The sequence below is a fragment of the Nelumbo lutea genome, chromosome 6, assembly GCF_056320005.1.
Source record: "Nelumbo lutea isolate HS-2025 chromosome 6, American lotus-T2T, whole genome shotgun sequence".
Taxonomy (NCBI): domain Eukaryota; kingdom Viridiplantae; phylum Streptophyta; class Magnoliopsida; order Proteales; family Nelumbonaceae; genus Nelumbo; species Nelumbo lutea.
Window position 1 is genome coordinate 11634525 of NC_142689.1, and position 20464 is coordinate 11654988.

A 20464-nucleotide genomic window follows, 5' to 3' on the forward strand; every position below is an offset into this window, starting at 1 on the left:
TATGATGGGGTGTAGGCCAGCAGATACTCCAATAAAACAGAACCATGGCCTACAGGAATCAGTAGGAGAGGACTACCTTGATAAAGAGAGATACCAAAAGCTGGTAGGGAAGTTGATTTATCTGTCTCTCACTCGCCCAGATATTGCTTATGATGTACATGTTGTCAACCAGTTCATGCACTCTCCAAAGATCCCTCATATGAGAGCAGTGGAAAGGATTCTCAAGTATTTGAAGACTTGCCTAGGAAAAGGAATTCTGTTAAGAAAACACAATAAAATTGAAATTGAAGCATATACAGATGCAGATTGGGCTGGTTTTATTGGGGACAGGAAGTCAACTTCCGGGTACTGCACGTTTGTTGGAGGGAATCCAGTTACATGGCGGAGTAAAAAGCAAAATGTGGTTGCTAAATCAAGTGCAGAGGCTGAATATCGAGCTATGGCTCATGGTGTTGCTGAACTTCTGTGGCTTAGGACCCTTCTTAGTGAGCTCGGGATAAAGATCGAGTGTCCTCTCAAGTTGTACTGTGACAACAAGGCCGCCATCAACATTGCAAATAACCCAGTGCAACATGATAGGACGAAACATATTGAGATTGACCGACACTTCGTTAGAGAAAGAATAGTCTTAGGGGAACTCTGCATTCCTTATACTCCTTCCGAGATGCAGATTGCAGATGTGCTAACAAAAGGGCTAGCTTCAACAAAATTCTTGGATTTACTTGGCAAGCTAAACATGATTGACATCCATGCTTAGCTTGAGGGGAAGTATTGGTTCGGCTGATTTAATATATATGTTGGTCATTGTTGGGTCTTAAGTCATTAGTTATTGGGCCTAAACTTGTTTAATGTTTTATTTGTCTAGGTGTCCCATCACTAATCAGGGGCATTCTAGTCCATTCATGTAACACTATGTAATAAACATATATATAAGATAGTAGGGTCAGCTGAGAGTTCTGAGCTGCCATTCTCAAACTTTCTCCTCTTCTTCTTCTCTTCTTCTCTTTCGACTGTTGTGTTCCAGCAAACACTTGGTATGTCCTAGACCAAGACCCCCAATTTCCTTGGGTTTGCAAACCTGATCCCAGCCAACTAGATGATTCTTTCGCTCACCACCCCCATCCCACGAAAAAATCACGTTGAAGTTTTTTTATTCTATTTCTGATTTTTGCTGGGACCAAAAACACTGAAAGATAATAGGTGGGTAGATTCAACAAAGAAGACTTGATTAAAGTCAGCTTACCACCCTTTGACAGGTAATTCTTATTCCATGTGGCCAGCCTTTTTTCACACTTTCCGATCGCCGGATCCCATAAGCTTTCACTTCTAGGGTTTCCTCCCAGGGGCATCCCCAAATAAAGAATAGGCCAATTTTCAAATTTGCACCCTAGAACTTCCTTGAAGTTTTCCAACAGAGAATCACTTATGTTTACTCCCACTAAACTGCTTTTTGAGAAATTCACTTTAAGTCCTAACACCATTTCAAAGCATGTTAGAATCCACTTCAGATTTTTTATTGTCTCCAAATCAGCATCCAAGAAAAGTAGAATATCATTAGAAAAAAGTAGATGGGAGACTTGAATTGCTTCTCTACCCACTTCAAAGCCATTCAGCGAACTTAAACTTTTTTCTCTCTCATAGAAAAAGCTTAACACAACAGCAACTAGGGTGAATAATAAGGGGGAGAGTGGACATCCTTGTCTAAGGCCCTGTCTAGCAATTAAAATAGCCTTTAAGCTCTCAAAGATATTGGGCCAACTGAATGTTAAAGCCCATATCACCCAGTTGCCTGCAGAGGCTGACAATCATAGCCCCTCTGCAACTCCTCGGTTCGAAGACAACAACTTTCCTGATACCCCCCTTAGCATGGAAACTTCTCCCAGAGAGGTGAATCAATCCCCTACCCCATCATCATCATCAATTTTTTAAACGTTCTCTAGCGAAGAAGAGGAAGATTCTTCACAGGCCTCAAGCCCTTATGTCTCCAAGCAAGAATCTGCTTTCCAAGAAGAAGCCTTCAGAAGATCCAGAGCTTTGTTCAAAGGCAAAGAAATTTGGGAAAGGGTTGACATTTTAGACCCAATGCAACTGGTGGACCCAAAATATGGAGAATTTTCAGAACCGAGAACTCTGATACAAGGACAAACCAGTTTACCTCCTCGGTTTCAAACCCACCCTTCTCAGGACCATTCTCAACTTCTTCATCTCTCCCCACCTCTCTTATTTCTAATCCTTTGTCCACACCAACCTTATCTCACCTTAATTCATGTTCTGTTCTTATTCCAGGTTCAGTTGCTCCTCTATCCCAACCAACGGCAAATTCCAGTGCTCACTCAAAGCTCCAAAGTTCAGGAGATGACAAAAGAAACCCCCCAGGATTAAATCAGCAACATGAACGAAGAGCTACAGACCCATTAAAATTTGATTCTGACAATCTGGCTAACGCATTGGGGATAGCTAGTAAAAAAATTGAGAGTAGTAAGTCTGTTGGAGAGCCCAAAAATAGTGGGATGTTTCAATGTGGGAAGAAACAGAATTATGATCTGAAAAATGGACCAAACAGGGAGCTGAAAAGGTTACAGTTGGGACTTGTGAATCAACAACCTTCTTCGGCTTATAGTTTTGGTAGTAGACACGGTAAGGGAAAGACCACGGGGCTGATCAAATGAAGATCTTGAGCTGGAATGTTAGGGGACTCAGGGGCAGTTAAAAAGAAGCATAGTCAAAGACACCTTAATCAGGGAAAATCCGAACATCGTAATCCTTCAGGAAACAAAAAAGGAAGTAGTGGATAGAAAGTTCATTAGAGCTATCTAGGGAATCAGAGGGAGAAAATAGGCAATCATGCCAGCTACTGGGACTGCAGGAGGTACCATCATGTGGAGAGAAGAGACTGTGACAGGCCTGGAAATTGACAAAGGGGATTACACTCTATCAATTCTTTTCACCTGTGTTTCAGATGGTTTCAATTGGTTCCTAACAAGAGTTTATGGGCCCAACTCTCCCACTAAAAGATCTAGACTGTGGGATGAACTAGACTCAATTCATGAGTTTAAAGAATTTCCTTGGTGTATCAGGGGAGATTTTAAAACCACAAGGTTTTGCAAGGAGAAATCAAACAATAGAAGGTTGACTAGAAGTATGAAGGATTTTTCAGAGTTCATTGCTAGGCACAATCTCCGAGATCTTCCTCTCCACAACGGGAAATTCACATTGTCTAACTTGCAAGAAAGAGCCTTTTGCAGCAGATTAGACAGATTTCTGATAACCAACGAATGGGAGGAACATTTCCCTGACTTCATTCAGGCCTTAAGCTTTCGATGCACATCAAACCATTGGCTCGTCATCTTGCAAAATGAGGTTTTGAAAAAAGAGAAAACCCCTTTTAGAATGGAGAAGGTGTGGATTTATCACAAGGATTTCCATCAAAAGGTGACTTCTTGGTGGGAGGAATGCAGGGTGGAAGGTTGAGTTTGGTTTCACTTCCTGCAGAAATTGAAATATTTGAAGAGAAAGTTGAATATTTGGGGGAAGAGAAGAATTTAAAAAGTGGACAGAAGATAAACACAAGTTAATTATGGTTTGAATGATCTAGACTTAAAGGAGCAGAATGGGACTCTAAACATTGAAGATTTCAGGAAAAGAGAGGTACTAAAGACTGATTGGGAAAAGATAATCAGGAGAGAAGAATTTTTTTGGAGACAATGATCTAGAATTAAATGGTTGAAGGAAGGGGACAACAACTCAAATTTTTTCCACAACTATGCCTCAGGGAGACACAAGAAAAATTCACATTTCCAAATTGAAGGTTGGACAGAGAGATGCTGAGGATCAAGAGGAAATTGCAGAGAACATTTTGAAGCATTTCAAAGAAGTTTTTTCTATAGTTTCTTTAAGAAAACACTTCTTGACTTCTTTCGATGGCCATACCTTATCAGAGGAGAATAAGACCCGGTTAGGGAATGATTTTGGGGAACAAGAGATTAAGGCGGCTATTGATAGTATGGATGGGGATCATGCTCCTGGACCGGATGGCTTCCCCATGTTCTTCTTTCAAACTTGCTGGGACACAATCAAATTGGACTTAATGGAGGTGTTTAATGATTTCTACCATTCAACTATCATAAACAAGGGAAGCAACTCAACTTTTATAGCTTTAATTCCAAAAAAAAAGAAGGCACCTTGGAAGTAAAAGAGTTTCATCCCATAAGCTTGGTTGGAAGAATATACAAAATTTTGGCCAAGGTATTTGCAAATAGGCTGAAAGAGGAGGTCTTGGGGGATCTAATTTCCAAATATCAATTTGCATTTGTGAAAGGGAGACAAATAATCGACAGTATTCTAGTGGCCAACAAATGCTTAGAAGAATGTGTGGAGGATTTTGAATGCTTAGAAGAATTCTAGTGGCCAATGAATGCTTAGAAGGGAGACAGATCATTGATCAAATTTTGATAGCTAATGAATGTGTGGAGGATTTTAAAAACAGAAAAAAAAAAAGGTTTTATGTGTAAATTGGACTTGGAGAAAGCTTATGATATGGTTGATTGGTCCTTCCTCTTGGAGACATTGAAAAATTTTGGGTTTGGAGAGAGATGGTGTGGATGGATAAAAGGATGTTTGAAGACTTGTTATTCAGTCCTAGTTAATGGAGTGGTCAGAGACTTTTTCCCAACAACTAGAGGTTTAAGGCAAGGGGATCCCCTTTCTCCTTTCCTATTTACCTTGGTAGCTAAGGTGCTTAGTAGTATTTTAGTAAGAGCTGATAGCATGGACTTTTTAATTGATGGAGGGTTGGGAGAGGGTGCACGGTTGTCACACATTTGTAGTTTGCGGATGATATAATTATTTTCTGTGAGAGTGCTGATCCTTAGAAGATAAGTATTTTGAAGCAGGTGATCAAATTGTTTGAATTTGTCTCTAAGTTAAAGATCAATTTTGAAAAGAGTTGTGTAGTGGAATTGAACTTGGGAGAGGAAGAGATGGATAGGGTTGCAATAGCCATAGGTTGCCCTACTGCTAGGTGGCCCTTGAAATATCTAGGTATGCCATTAGGAGCCAACCCATGGGAAGGAAGTTTTTGGAACCCAATTCTTGAAAGATGTGCCAAGAAACTATCAGCAAGGAAGAGGAATTATGTGTCTCTAGGGGGTCGTAATACTTTGATTAAGTCTACATTAGCGAACCTTCTAGTGTTCTTCCTCTCAGTATTCAAGATGCCAAAAAGGATGGTAGTGAAATTAGAGAAGATCATGAGGGACTTCTTGTGGGAGCCTGGTGAAGGAAGGAAAGATCACCTGGTGAGATTGGACTTAGTCTATAGAAGTAAAAAGCAAGGAGGGTTTGGGGTTAGGCAATATTGGGAAGAAGAATGAAGCTTTGTTAGGTAAATGATTATGGAGATAGCCATCAGAGAGAGGGAGGTTGTAACATAGGGTTGTGGAAAGTATTCATGGTTATGCAGGAAATGGTTGGGATGCTAGAGTGTCTCGGTAGGCTACACTAAACTCTCCATGGAAGGCTATTCAGGGTATCCTTCCCCAATTTCTCAGCCTTATCAAGTATGACATTTGTATTGGTGATAGGATTTTCTTTGGGAAGACACTTGGACTGGTATGTCCACCCTTAAGGACCTTTATCCATTTTTGTATTCCCTCTCCCTTTTTAAAAGCGAACCCATGCAAACCTTTGTTTCTTTCTCCCAGTCCTCAGGATTTAGTTAGAACTTGGGTTTCAGAAGAGATTTGAGAGACTCTGAACTTGATCAGGCTGCTTTGTTGCTAAAAACCCTACTCTGTTTTTTTGGACCTTTCTAAACCTGATGCTAGAGTCTGGACTCCGAATTCTTTGGGTCTCTTTTCTTGTGCCTCTTTTTTCATTCAGTTGTGCCGAGTCCCTAACTCTCAGCCTTTCTTTTGGAAGGAAGTCTGGTCTAAGCCCATTCCCCCCAAGGTTGGAGTCCTTTGTTGGGAAGTCTCTCTTGGGAAATTAAACACTTTGGATACCTTGCAAAAGAAAAGGCCCAACCTTTGCATCTCCCCAAACTGGTGTTTCCTTTGCAAAGCAAATGGAGAGTGTTGTTTCCATCTTCTAATTTCATGCCCTTTTGTTGTAAATCTTTGGGAAAAAAATTTTTGGTCTTTTTGGGCGTATGTGGAATATGCCACTGCAAATCAGGGAGCTTTTTGACCCTACAACTTTCAGGTGGCCTAAGAGAAGAGGTAGAGTGTTATGGAGATGTGTAAGGGTTGCTTTAGTATGGACAGTATGGGAAGAAAGAAATAACAGGATTTTTAGTGATGATGAAAGGGATGTAGCTACTATTTGGGAATGTCTGATAATAAGGGCTATTAACTTGGCTAAAACTCTGGAGTTATTCTCACTTTTCTCCTTTGATGACATATGGAGAAATTGGGAATCTGTGGCAAACTCCTCTTCAGCTAAGGACAAACCTGTAGTTGACTGGAAACCCCCAGAAGAAGGCTTCATAATGCTCAACTTTGACAGCAGCAGCCTTGGCAATCCTGGACCTTCTGGTATTGGGGGTGTGTTTAGGAATGAAGAGGGACAGATTGTTGCCTTATACTCCGGCCTAAATGGTGTGGGGCTTGCGGTTAATGCAGAGATGCAAGCTGTTATACAGGGTGCACAAATTGCTAAAGAGTTGAACTTTGGGAGATTGATCATTGGAGGTGACTCTAAAGTGGTAACTGGATGGCTAAAAGAACCAGAGACAGCAGCTTGGTCTTTTAGGGGAGAGATAAGGAGATTTAAGTGGCTTACTTCCAATCTCACAATGAGAGTTTAGTGGGAGAGGAGGTCAGAAAATGGGCCGGCAGACTTACTAGCTAAGCAAGGGGTGAACAAGGATCAATTGTTCTGGGCTCAATTGTAATTTTATTTTGATTTTCTTTGTTTTGGAAGGCAGCAACATGCACCTTCTGGGAGAACTCTGGATTGCTTCCACTTTCAGTTTACTTTATTTTCATCCTAATAAAATTGTTCATGATTCATAAAAAAAAAAATGAATGCTTAGAAGAAAGGAGACAAAAAACATCCTGGGAGTTGTGGTGAAAATTGACTTAGAAAAGGCGTACAACAAAGTCGATTGGAATTGCTTCCTAGAGATTCTGCAGTTAAAAGGTTTTGGCCCTAGATGGGTGCAGTGGATAAAAGCTTGTATTTGTTCTGCCTGGTTTTCGGTATTGGTGAACGGAGAGCCTAAAGGCTATCTTAAGGCTAGACAGGGCCTTAGACAAGGATGTCCACTCTCCCCCTTATTATTCACCATAGTTGTTGATGTGTTAAGTTGTTTCTTTGAGAGAGCAAAAAGTTTAAATTTGCTGAAGCCTGAAGGGCCTTGAAGTGGGCAAAGAAGCAATTCAAGTCTCCCATGTACTTTTTGCTAATGATATTCTCCTTTTCTTGGACGCTAATTTGGAGACAATAAAAAATATAAAGCAGATTCTAACATGCTTTGACATGGTATCAGGACTTAAAGTGAGTTTCTCAAAAAGCAGTTTAGTGGGAGTAAACATAAGTGATTCTTTGTTGGAAAACTTCAAGGAAGCTCTAGAGTGCAACGTTGAAAATTGGCCTATTCTTTATTTGGGGATGCCCCTGGGAGGAAAGGGTGGTAGGCAGACTTTAATCAAGGTTTCTTTGGCTAATCTGCCCACCTATTATCTCTCTTCCTAGAGTATACTTTGACATTCTCCACTTCTTTCAGCTTTAAACCTAAATACCCAGCCACTTCTGTAAGCTTGTTCTCTATATTTGAGACCTTAATCTCCTCCCTATACCCTTTCTTTCTCTTTAGTTCTTCAAAGCATTCACAAATCAGATTCCAAATCCCTTCCTCCTGTTCATTTTATCCATTTTCACGCATCTCTCCCTCCTTCCTCCTTCCTCCTCCCTCTAAATTTCCTTTTGAGATTCAAGCAACAAGTGGAGTTGTTCAGTATCTGACAGAGACATAGAAAGGAAGCTAGCAGACCCCAAAGGAGTAGGAGTGGGAGAGCCTGGACTGGAAATCTGCCTAAAGTTCCCAGACCCCAAAGGAGTAAAGGGGTGTAAAAGAGGTTGAGTACAAGGATCCATTAGCACACACTGATTCTTGGGTTTTGAGGCTACTGGTATGCCTTTGCTTTCTCTGAGAGAGGCATTAGAATCATTCGTCCCGCTACCCTATGACTGTAGGCCCCTAGGGAAGGAGCAAGGACTGATTGGGTGAAGGTTTTGATCCCTAACAGAACAATCATCTTCTTCTCATGCTTCTCTCAACATGGTCTTAGGCGTTAAAGGAGAAATAAAGTCTCTACGCCCTTCCACTTCTTCTTCCTCCAAAAACAGTAACTCTGTCCAAAACTCCCTCTTCTTGGAGACAAGGGTGAGATCAACCATCCAGGCCACCCATACTCAATGTCTCAAAAGACTCAACATCACCAATGTCGTTGACCTCATCTTCAAATGACCAAAAACCTCCTTATTCTTCACAATCCTCTCTCAAACTTAGTTTCTAGCTTCTAGGATTGCACCACTCTAAGGAGGCCTCCTTTCAACCCGACAACAGAGCCCAGCAAAACTTGGGATTTGGGACCGAGGAGGGGGTTGAGGGAGTCTGAAATGGGTATGTTTGAAGATCTGATTGCCATTCTTAATAGTCTGTTCCTTGATCAGTCTTGCTTGGATAGTAGAATTTGGCCAGCCTCTCCTTCTGGGTTTTTCACTAGTGCTTCTTTCTACAATGCTCTTCTTCATTCATCTAACATGGCAGGAACTTTTTCAACAAAGGAGGTTTGGTGTAACCTTGTACCCCCAAAAATAAGGGCCTTTTGCTGGGAGGTGGTACTCCAGAAAATCAACACCTTAGATATGCTGCAAAAAAGAAGGCCAAACTAATGCCTTTCACCCCACGTGTGTAGCCTCTGCTTGGCCTGTGGTGAGACCATTACACACTTATTTATATCCCATCCTTTTGTATCCTTTGTTTGGAATTGGTTTTCCTCTCTCTTTGGTTGCAGGTGGGCCCCTCCTTTGGATGTAGTAAGACTCTTTGACCCAAACTTCTTTAGACCTCCAAAGAAGAAGGAGAGAGCAATGTGGAGAGGAACAAGAGCAGCTGTTTTGTGGTCAATCTGGGAAGAAAGAAACAATAGGATCTTCCAGGGTTCTGAAAGATCTAAGGAGCAAATCATTAATTGCATATCTACCAATGTCATTCATTGGCTTAAAGCTTATCCTTTATTTAAAGATTATTCAGCTGATGATTTGTTTAGAGGATGGTACACTGTGGCAAACTCTTCTTCATTGAGGCCTGTGATAAAGGAGCAATGGATCTCTCCTGCACATCAATGGGTGAAGCTGAACTTCAATGGGAGCGGCAACCCATGTCCTTCTGGGGTGGGAGGAGCTTTCAGAGATAGGGAGGGCAGACTGGTTGCACCGTATTCAGGTCCGATAGGTGATGGAGACTCCTTGAGAGCAGAGATTATGGCCTTGCTACAAGGTCTAAGAATGGATAAACAATGGGGCCTACACCAAATTGAAGTAGAAGGAGACTCTAAACTATTAATTGGGTGGTTGCAGTCACAAAACTTGGGGGCTTGGGTACATCAACAATTCATGAGGGAAATAAACTGCTTAGCAAGGGAGGTTGGGGCACTGTTTAGGTGGACAAGGAGGACAGCAAATGGACTAGCCGACACCCTTGCAAAGCAAGGAACTTTCATGGAGAACTTGTTTTGGGCTGTTCTGTAATCAGAAAGCATTTTTCTTGGGGTAAACACCCTTAACTGGGTGGTGACAGTGTATTCTCTTAATCTGTCTAATGAAAGTTACTGTTTCCGATCAAAAGAAAAATGGAACCCAGCAAAACTTATTGTCACTAGGCTATCGTTAAGCCTCATTCAAACTAGGTCGCAAGAAGGAGGACGATGAACACCCTTTCTACTGTCTACCGGCACCAAAGTCTTTTGGGCCTCAAAAGCCTTAGGCCCAATAGATCTTTGGAATATCTCGGTCTCCCCTTAGGTGGAAACCCAAGGTTAAAAGTCTTTTGGAAACCGATTTTAAAAAGGTTCACTAAAAAACTTGCACTCTGGAAAAGAAATTACATTTCATTGGGTGGAAGAATAACATTAATCAGGGCAACATTAGCCAATTTACCTATTTACCATCTTTCCACCTTTAGAATTTCAGCTGGAGTTGCAAGTCAATTAGAGAAAATCATGAGAGACTTCCTTTGGGTACTAGGGGACAAGAAGAGGGATCATCTAGGGAAGTGGGCGAAAGTTAGTAAACCCAAGGAGCAGGGTGGACTTGGAATAGGAAACCTAACCTTCAAAAATACAGCACTATTAGGGAAATGGTTATGGAGATTCCCAATGGAAAAAGACCGACTTTGGCATATGGTAATTGCAAGCATTCATGAGACAACAAACAATGGATGGGATGCAAAAGTAGCCTCTTCAACAACTTCACTGTATCCTTGGAAACCAATACAGGTGGTATACCCAAATTTTATCAATTATATCATATATGATATGGGAAGTGGGACCCGGGTATTGGTTTTGGAAGATCTTTGGCTGGCTAAAACCCCCCTTTAGTTTGTCTTTCCTAGTCTCTTCTCCTTATCGAACTATAAACAACAACCTGTCTCGAAATTTGCTTCCTTGACACCTTCAGGGATTAACTGGGATTTCGGGTTTAGAAGGGGCTTGAAGGACAATGAGTGTGAGGCACTCATCCAATTACTAGGTAAACTCCACCAAACTTTCCTTGATCAGTCAATGGAGGACACTAGAAATTTTTTTTAAGATAAATAAAATTAAAAAAAATAAAAAAAACAGAAATAGGATACAAGAAAAGGTGATAAGCAATCACCGAATGAAAAAAATAAAACACCCAGAGAACAACCAACAAATACTTAAGACACCCAAATATATAAAACCATCCATCAAAACCAGACCCACAAAATCAAACCCCACACAATGCAGAAAGAAACGACACGTAACAACAAACACAAACCAACACCCAAAGAATACCCAAAGAAAAAAACAAAACCACGCCTACTTGATACCCATAACAAACCCCACTGAATGCCGAATCAGCAAATCTATTTGTTAATTTTTTGATTGCCATCTTCCTGTTGTCTTCTGACTGCACTTCTGAGTTTCCTTACTTTCTTGTTAGGTCCAAGGCCAAACATTCCTACACTAGAATTTGGTCTTGTACCCCTAATGGTGTTTTCACTTGTGCTTCCTTCCCTAATGCTCTCTTGCAGTCCAATAACTTGGGGGAGAACTTCCCTGTGAAAGAAGTTTGGAGCATGCCTATCCCACCTAAAATCCAGGTATTGTGTTGGGAAGTTTGTCTTGGAAAGACCTGTGATCTGCTTCAGAAAAGAAGGCCAAATGTTAGCCTCTCACCCCACATATGTTTCCTTTGCCGTGCAAGTGGTGAAACCCTATCTCATTTATTGCTGTCTTGCTCTCTTGTTCTTGATATTTGGGAATTCTGCTGCTCTCTTTTTGGCTGCAGGTGGATATCTCCACAGGATATAGTGTGTTTATTCAGCCCAAGATTCTTAAGACAACCGAAAAAGAGGGGAAGAACTATGTGGAAAGTAATTCGGGCTGCAGTAGCATGGACTGTTTGGAAGGAAAGAAATGGAAGGATTTTTAATGAGAAAAGCAGATCAAAGGAGGAATTATGTGAAGTTATTCAAACTAGAGCAGCACACTCGATAAAGACAATTGATGCATTCAAAGATTTTTCAGTAAATGACATCGTAAGGGCATGATCTGAAGTGGCAGCCTCCTCAAGAGAAAAGGAAAAGAGGGTTAGGGTATGGTCACCCCCTGCGGCTAATAAAGTAAAACTGAATTTTGACGGGAACTCCATGGGAAACACTGGAATGGCAGGTATTGGAGGAGTTTTTAGAGACTGCACAGGGAAAGTATTGGCTATGTTTTCAGGTCCCTTGGGGGTTGTGAGACTCACTAAAGGCAGAACTGATGGCACTACTGCAAGGCTTAAGGCTTGCCAAACAATCAAACTTTCAGCAGTTGGAAGTAGAAGGGGACTCAAAGATAATCATTTCTTGGCAAAGAATAAACAGCTCATGCCATGGATCTTAGGCATGAGTTCAGGAAAATAGAAAGCATAAAACAGGAGCTTAACATTACATTCAATTGGGTAAAAAGGACTGTAAATGAGATGGCTGATACTCTAGCAAAACAAGGGGTAAATAGGCAACAATTGTTTTGGGCACAATTGTAACATTTGTACCTTGTGGGGATTGATCAGACTTATTGTAATATCAAAAGTGAGTACATTTTAATAAAATTCTCAGTTCTTTTTGCTGATTAAAAAAAAGTCCTCCCAAAACTTGACTTTTTGGCCAGAGATAAGGTCAGACCTGATATGCCAGATAAAGGTTGGAAGAACTTCCTTAATAACTTTTCATGGATAAAAGTCACCATCAATGCTGAATGAATCAAAGCCCCAACTATTCTGATGTAAGCCTATTTGTTGTTAATAGTAGAATGCCAAAGAGATTAGCTTTCAATCAGGAATCTCCAAACCCATTTACCCAAAAAGCAATATTCTTATCCCCTAAATACTCCAATTCCAGCCGCACACCAGCTTTACACTAGCATAGTTGAGAACATGATCTTTCTTTAAGTCACCAAGCTCCAATAAGAAGGCAACTTTTTAGAGATTTTTTTTTTTTTTGATAGATAAAACTTTTTAGAGAATCTTTCTACAACAATGTCCCATAAAGAGGTAACTCTTGGATTTCCTCCAAGTGGCAAGCCTAAGCATTTTAGAGGTCGAGGAGCTGATACTCCTGTACTCCAAACTCATTCAGGTTGATCCCAAAAAGTATTACATTTAAAGGCATCTGCTCTTAACCCAAAAACCCTGTCATCCAGCTGAAGAATAGCCTAAGGTCATGGTCATCCTCCTCCCCACAGTACTTGCAAAATAATAATCCTCTCATCAGTGATTTGCAACTGAGACAACTCTAGGTTTTTCCCACTCATTCTGAGCACTTCTGTCCCTAATAACCCAACTTATTGTTGGCATCCTTTTGATTCCCTCCCTAACCAACCAAGATTTCTCAAGTCCATAGTCATGATTCTCTGCCATTTTGTGTTCTTGAAATTCTGTTCTGACAGAAAAATTCTATTCTCTGCAAGCATGGGGAAAGTTTCCAGCATTTCATATCTTATGCCTTTATTGAATCATATTGCAATCTTTTTATAGAACAACTCCCATGCAAACTCAGGAGGGGATAGGCTCTTCCAATGTCACCCAGGAAAGAAACATGCTCAATTAGGGAAAGGATTCCAAGGAATTTTGAAGAAAGAAATAAAGAAGAGGTGCCATTTCTATCAACATGCATACTACATCACATAATCTTTACCATTGGGATCTAGTAAGACCTTCACACTGGCTATACATAACCTAGAGAGATCGCCAACTTCATGATCTCCAAGGCCTGTCTAGAATCCAAAATTTCAAGATCATCTTATTCACTAGCTGGTGCTTTGGGCCTTTGGCTAAAAAGGCCATACTTGGGCAAACAATACATGGTAACCATCCATTCTCTTTGTAATGTTTCATTTAGTAGCTTTTTATTGGTCAAGCTCCTTTTTGTATAACTTTTGTAAATCATATTATAAATACAAATAAAAATTATAAATAAAAAATCAAAGATCTACCAAAAAGGACCGAAAGCAATGCACATCAAGTGCATAGATTTCCTGCTACATAGCGGCATAGCCACTTTGCTGCTTTTTTCTGTTTCATATCCTTCTTTCTTTGCCATAAAAACATCTAATAGAAAAGAGGACATTACCGGTAATCAAGATGTTCACGATGATTCTTCAGCAACGGATCTATTTCATATATCCTCTGTCCAGTGCCAGGTGGAGGAATACCCTTTCGTTTGGCACCCCCATCATCAACATCCTGTTCAGCCACAACCTTGCCACCACTAGGAAGCTTTGAAGACATAGTATTTTGTGCATTATCAATCTTATGTTCCTCTTCCATGGGCAAACCAGCTACTTCCTGAGATACATAAATCCATGAGCATAGGATGTCAAATACAAGAGGAAACATATCTCTCTCAATTAAAATATCAATAAAAACTCTTTTACCAAGTAGTCATTTATAAAGAATAATAGGAATCAGCAAAGACATGCCCTCCTGCTAATAGATGAGAATCCATTTTGTTTTGCAAAAACAAAACAAATGGAGACAGTGTTGTTTCAATTTACCATTATAGTTGAATTACGAAGTCTGATATATTGAGGGGAAGTTAAAAAACAGCATAGTAAGTTTCTAATTAATTTACTCAGGTACTTATTATAACAGCCAAAGTTTAAAAAACAATAATTTCTTCAGATACTTATAAGATTTGGAACTCTGTTTCCACCTCTAAAATTAATTCCTTAGTTTGAACTGCAACTCTAAATAGATGCCTCACTAAGGTGAATCTGGTTAGAAGGGGTGTGCAGGGGCCGGATCAGTGCTATGCACTCTGTGGGGAGGGGCTTGAAGATTCAGACCACCTCTTCTTGCTTTGCCCTATGACTTCTCAGCTTTGGCGGCACTATCTCACTGCAGTTGGTGTTTCCTAGGTTATGCCTAGTTCTCTCTTCGATCTTCTGTGGGGCTGGAACCTGCCCGGTCTCTCAAAGTTAGCTCAGTGTGTATGGCTTTCCATCCCTGCTGCAGTGATCAGCACTGTTTGGGCTGAATGGAATAGAAGGTGTTTCACAAAGAGTCAAAGGGAGTGGAGGAGTTAGTGTTCTTTTCCTTTTGGAAAGCCAGTGTCTTGGGTTGCATCTTCTAAAGGCTTTCAGCCTAACATCTTGGGGTCCTTTTTTGGTAATCAATAAAAAGAAAACTTATTAAAATAAGAAAAAAAAAGCAGTACATCTGGAGGTGATGAGATATCACTGAAGAACAATCCTACAAAGAGGAGCAAAAGAGGGAAAAATACAAGGAGAGGAAAAAAAACAAAGATGATACAATGAGCATAGGCCATACAAACACTAAAGAAAAACAAAAAACATCATGCCAGCTGTGCGAGTTGTAATCCTGTTGTATCTTGTTCTTTTTGCCCAGCAAGGAGCTTGTCACTTGGGGGCTTGTTGTATCTTGATTATAGAGTTTCTAATAAAATTACCTTACTTTCTTCAAAAAAAAAACAATAATTGCCAATTAATCGTAAACTACTTTACCTAGGGTCATCAAGTGCCAGTAATGTATAAAACCCATATATGCAGGAAGTCAAAAGGTGAAATACAATATAGAACTCTATCAATGAAATGAAAATTACTACACATCAAGATGACCAAAAGACCTAAATACAATATAATCAAGTTGTATTTCTGATACTAACACCAGAAATATAAAAAATAATAAAATATGTGATGTTGGTGCTGATTCATGCACAAACCTGAGAATCCTCTGAAATGGCTTCAGGAGTTTCTCCTGAAACAGTTGAGGATGACGAGCCATCAGAATTACCACCAGGAACTGGGATTTTCTCAGTTTCAGCAACCGTCAAAATAGGTTCTGAATCATAAGGAGATTTTCCAGCAAAAATCTTCCCTACAAAAGAACATCCAGTAAGCCCCATGATTCAAGAGGAGAATTGTTTAACAGCACCTATCCAGTAAATCACCTAAATAAAACAATTGTCCAAGATTAAAGGGAAAAGAATAAAAGGGAAAAAAGAAAAGAAAAGACACTTAGAAGACAGTACCCAGATGTGGTGATAAAGTTTCCCGTATCATTCCTTGTATTGTTAAATTTGTGGCTAGCAATCAGAAGTATTTTCTAACTGACCTCCAACCGGAAGAAACCACTTCACCTTCATTCAATAATGGGCAGCCAAAATCCATATACCCCTTTTTTATGAGTAAAATCCATACACCCCTTCACAAACCCATATATTTTACCTTGAGATAAAGTTTATTCATCTTCAGAAGGAGAGTCATATATTCCTCTTCTCCATTTGTTATAAATACCAATCTCACCAGCAAGAAGAAAACCATGCCTTCTTACTCCTCCAAAACAATTATCTAAGGTTCCAATGAAATGCAACCAAGCACTTCCCAGCCCTAATGTCTATACATGGTTCTTGCCCACCCTCAGGGTAAACATAGCTTTCTATACCCTTGTTTGTTGTTTTTACCACTACATCATGAACTGGTATCTTCTATCCAGTACATTATTCAAAGCTCATAGGTTCTCTTGCAACGATGCCACCACAGTTATTCTTCCAATCGACAACTGAAGATGGTCCAGAGAAGCCATTACCAATCTCAATCAGTTGAATTTGAGACAAACCTCTTACTTCATCAACCTGCAATTTCCTACCACCAGAATGTTCCACTACCTCTTTCTTTCCAAAAATAAAAAAGGTCATTCCCTAATGTTGGTCCCAGCTATTTGGGGCCTTGGGAGGGGTCGACTGGATATGGACCTAACCTTGTTCATTCTTTCCAAGAATAAGAAACAAAAATCCAAATTCACATTCTGATATTCAAATTGCAAAATGAACTCAAAAAATACACCGCGGAAACAAGAAAATAGCGAAGTAACACCGATTTTTCCACTTCAGGTCAACTCAAAAATGCACGAACAACAGAGAAGCCGGCTCTACTGTCGTGAATACAGTCCGACCCTTGGGCAGAAAATGAAAGCTGATGTTCCGAAGTAATGCATTTTAAGTAATTATGTTTAAATTTCCCTCCTCCAACATCTTTCATCACTGATCCACTAATTATGCCGCACATATCTCGACTTAAGCAACATGTTCCACAAACCAAACAGCATTGCTTCTTAATGAAATTTTAGGCCATCATCCACTTCAAAACTTACTAGTAAACGAATCTCCACTTCTTCTGCAAAGTGGGCCATTAGCAAACTATCCTAGATGTTATCAAGTTCCTACCACCTCAGCCTTCTAACGATACTTAAACAAACTCAACGTTTAACCTTTAAATCACCAGTTGCAAACCAGTAAATTGACTTGCAGCAAGGAAGAAATTTTGGCTATATCTCCAACAGAAAGAAGAAACTTCGGATTGTGAAAATGAAAAATCACACAATAAAATCAGATAGAAAAATATATAAACTACTAAAACAAAATACTGAAAATAAATAAATAAATAATATAAAAGAAAAAAAAAGAAGCAGGAAGCAGGCAGCACACAAAGTCCCAGTCCGCAACCAGAACAGAGATAGACAGAGAGAGAGAGAGAGATTACGAGGAAATGGGTCTCTTTTCAGGAGGAAAGAGAAGTTAACACTTCTTCGATCGCCATTGATGCTCGACGGAGACAAACTACAGACTGGAGGAACAGTTGGCAGGCGGATTCCAGACAGCGTGTAAACCATTTCTAGGGTTTTTTTCTTCGGACTGAAAGAGGGAGAAGGGAGCAGAGGAACGATCTGGTCCGGAGCTCGGACGCCACTAGGGAGGCGTGAGCAATATAATCGAAACACTGACTACAGTCTAGTGAGTGTCTGTGTCTGTATGTCTGTAGGAGGGAGAGAGAGGGTGATGGTGCTGGCTTCCTTCAGCAGCCTACGTGTGCAGCGTTGAAGTGCATGGAGAAGATTTTCACGGGTGAATGGGGCCTACCACTTTTTAATAACTCCATTATGGGTGGGCCATTATTGGCCCCGCTGAGTCAGGGCTTCCCTCTCTCTCCTCCTGGACACTGGATCTCGTCTTTTTTCCCATCCGTAAGCGTAACAGCCGATGGGCAGTTGCGGACAACCACGTGTTCACGAGAAAAGATGAGAAACGAAAGGCGTGAGTTCCTTTATAACAACACCAGTAGCAAAATCAGCTAATCATTCATTTTCTTATGGGAATGCCCTTCTCTTTGATGTTAATTACGGTTTCGTCCTTTTTGGGTTAACCTCCCGCCCCGATGCCGTAAATGTAACATCATGGGTGACGTAAGTCACGTGACCGGTCGTTGCCACTCGAAGTCTTTGAACTTGAACCTTAAGGTGTCAATTTGTTCTTGATGGGACTCGCCAATCCAGCCAAATCGCACAATTTTCGGGTCGAACGAGTCCAGGATTCGCTACAAGCCGACGACGGGATTCCCAATTAATAACTCTGTACACAGTGCACATACTGAAATCATGGGATTCCTCTTCCAGTTATAGCCGCACATTGAGAATATCTCTGATCAATTTAACGCCACCGGATTCCTTATAAGCAAAATGTATGCGTACATCAGGAATTGAGATTTCTTCCCAAATGGCCAAATCCCAACAAAACACCTTTCATCGTCCTACCGATTTATATGATATCATACATCTCCAAGCGTACATCGAAAATATCTCCTGCAATTATACGTCATTATTGATAGTTATTAACTTATTATTGATAAGAAATATTTTCAATAAGATCTGATTGTGAGGTCAACGAAATTGCGACTGTCATAAAAGATGTGCGGTGTGTGATGATGTTGGGTATTGGAACGTATATTGTTAAGTGTTAGCAGGTGAGCCAGACTCTATAAAACATGCTTCACAGTTCACACCAGCTCACAGTATGTTTAGGTGTAGTTGCAAATGCTGTGAGTACTTGTGAGCATGCTCTGTGAAGAGCAAATCCGTGTGGGAGATATTCCTAGTATCCAGGTGGATGCGTAAAGATATTATTGCCTATAATCTTTACATTCTAATTAACATACATTTGGAGATAGTATTGCTTTTGTCAGTAGAATTTTTGTTTGTAGGAGATCTGCATGAGAAAACAAAATGTGTAAAGATAGACGGGACGCAATGTCCTGCAAATTAAGACAATTCTAATCTCATAGGTTTGGGTTTGGTCATAATTTTAAGCTCATAGGTTTGGGTTTGGGGCCTAAAGTATTGGGTTCAATTTTTTTGGGTTAGGATTGGGATTTTTCAAAAAAAATTCAACCCATCAGTTTTGAAGGTCTTTAATATAAATAAAACTTTTTTATTGAATAAAAAAATAAATCTTTTGTTATTAAATTTCTAGCCGGACTTTAGACTTTGTATGAGGATTGGGCTCGAACTCAAGACCTAGGCCCAATGGTTGAATTGGGCCCGGGCTTAGGCCTGAATGTATTCTATTGATACATAAAGAGAGCCTGACCCGGCCCATGAATAAGTTTATTGAGAACATCTCTCCATAAATTTAACAAGGGAGATATTCCTAAGAATAATTAGATGCCGTGTGTCAAGAGTTTTTGTTTATAAATTGGATATTTATAAACGCGGGTCAAACATGGCTGTGGGGAACAGTAGTTGGTAAATTGGATATTTGTTGGCTTTTGGGGGTTCATTGCCTTTGATCGGGTCTATCATTCAATTCAATTCCAAATACTTGTGGTTTTCAGAAACAATACAAGGTAAATGGAGAATTGTTGTAAAAGGCTACCAATCTTTTGTTTTGGGTCCATGGTCCAAACCACCAAATGTGAGAGAGTTGGGCTTCGGTCAGGGCAAATTCTCTTCGGGCAGTCTTTACTGCCTTGTATTGAGAATATCTCCATACTTATATGTTTTATTTTATGGGGAGATATCCCCAATGGAAGGGTGGGAAAGACTGTTAGAATGGTGTGGGCATGGATTTGCCCTCACTTAAGCCGATCTCCAAATGAGAGGGGTGACGGATAGTAGAGTGAGGGTTTTTTTTTTAGAGAGAGAGAAGAATATGAGGGTGATTGAAAGGGAAATGCATTTTGGGAGATGAATGCTATTAGCATATCTTGTGACAAGGTGCTAAGAATATTAAAATGGAAGCTTTTGATATGGATCCGGATATTGCTAAAGATCCGGGTAGGATAACTATATGAAAAGTTTTATTTGGTACTTTGGTTTGATTGGAAATAAGAGAGGAACTGAAAGTTGGGAGAGGGAGACCCATTCTCTACAGGGTTGTGTTTTTGGATTTTTCAGATTTATGTGGGAACTAGTGAAAGTTTATTCTCCTAATTAATACTCATCTCCTATTTGGATAAATACCTTTCCCACTTGGGGAAAGTTTCCAATACTTGAGTGGACAAAAATGCCCTTTTTAATAATATATTTTTATGGCTAAACTGGTAATTGACTTATTTACATGGGAAATAAAAGAACATGGGTAAATGCATTTATCAAAGTAAGTTTTTTATAGGAAACACTTACCTGGGAAGTGCATTTACCTGAATAAGTAACTTACCGAAAATCGAACGGGGGCTTAAATGGTATGTCTTTAGAAGCATTTAGCCTAAGTTTTTTATTTTATTTATGAGAGTAAATTAGGTTTGATTTGTGATCGAACAATACAATTTATCTAGAAATGAAACCTTTACCTACATGAATAACTGAATGTAATATCTTAAAAGCCTCTTTATTGAGTTTTACATTTGAGTTAGGAAATTAAATTAGATTATATTTGTTA

The 20464-nt window shown here is 40.0% G+C and overlaps 1 protein-coding gene across 2 annotated transcripts in view; it reads right to left on the reverse strand.

Annotated features, from left to right (window-relative positions):
* LOC148847333 (1,4-alpha-glucan-branching enzyme 1, chloroplastic/amyloplastic-like) overlaps positions 1-17819 on the reverse strand; it is a 104952-nt gene extending 87133 nt beyond the window's left edge. The window contains exons 1-3 of one of the 2 annotated variants that reach the window (XM_088952042.1): positions 17295-17819; positions 15476-15625; positions 13865-14079 (exon numbers count right to left, since the gene is read on the reverse strand). In XM_088952042.1, the coding sequence (XP_088808168.1) occupies positions 13865-14061 (197 nt within the window). In that variant the 5' untranslated portion in view covers positions 14062-14079; positions 15476-15625; positions 17295-17819. Of the gene's footprint in view, positions 1-13864; positions 14080-15475; positions 15631-17294 lie in introns of both variants that reach the window. The other variant, XM_088952041.1, reaches the window with a different exon arrangement.
* Between the last annotated feature and the right edge of the window lie 2645 nt (positions 17820-20464).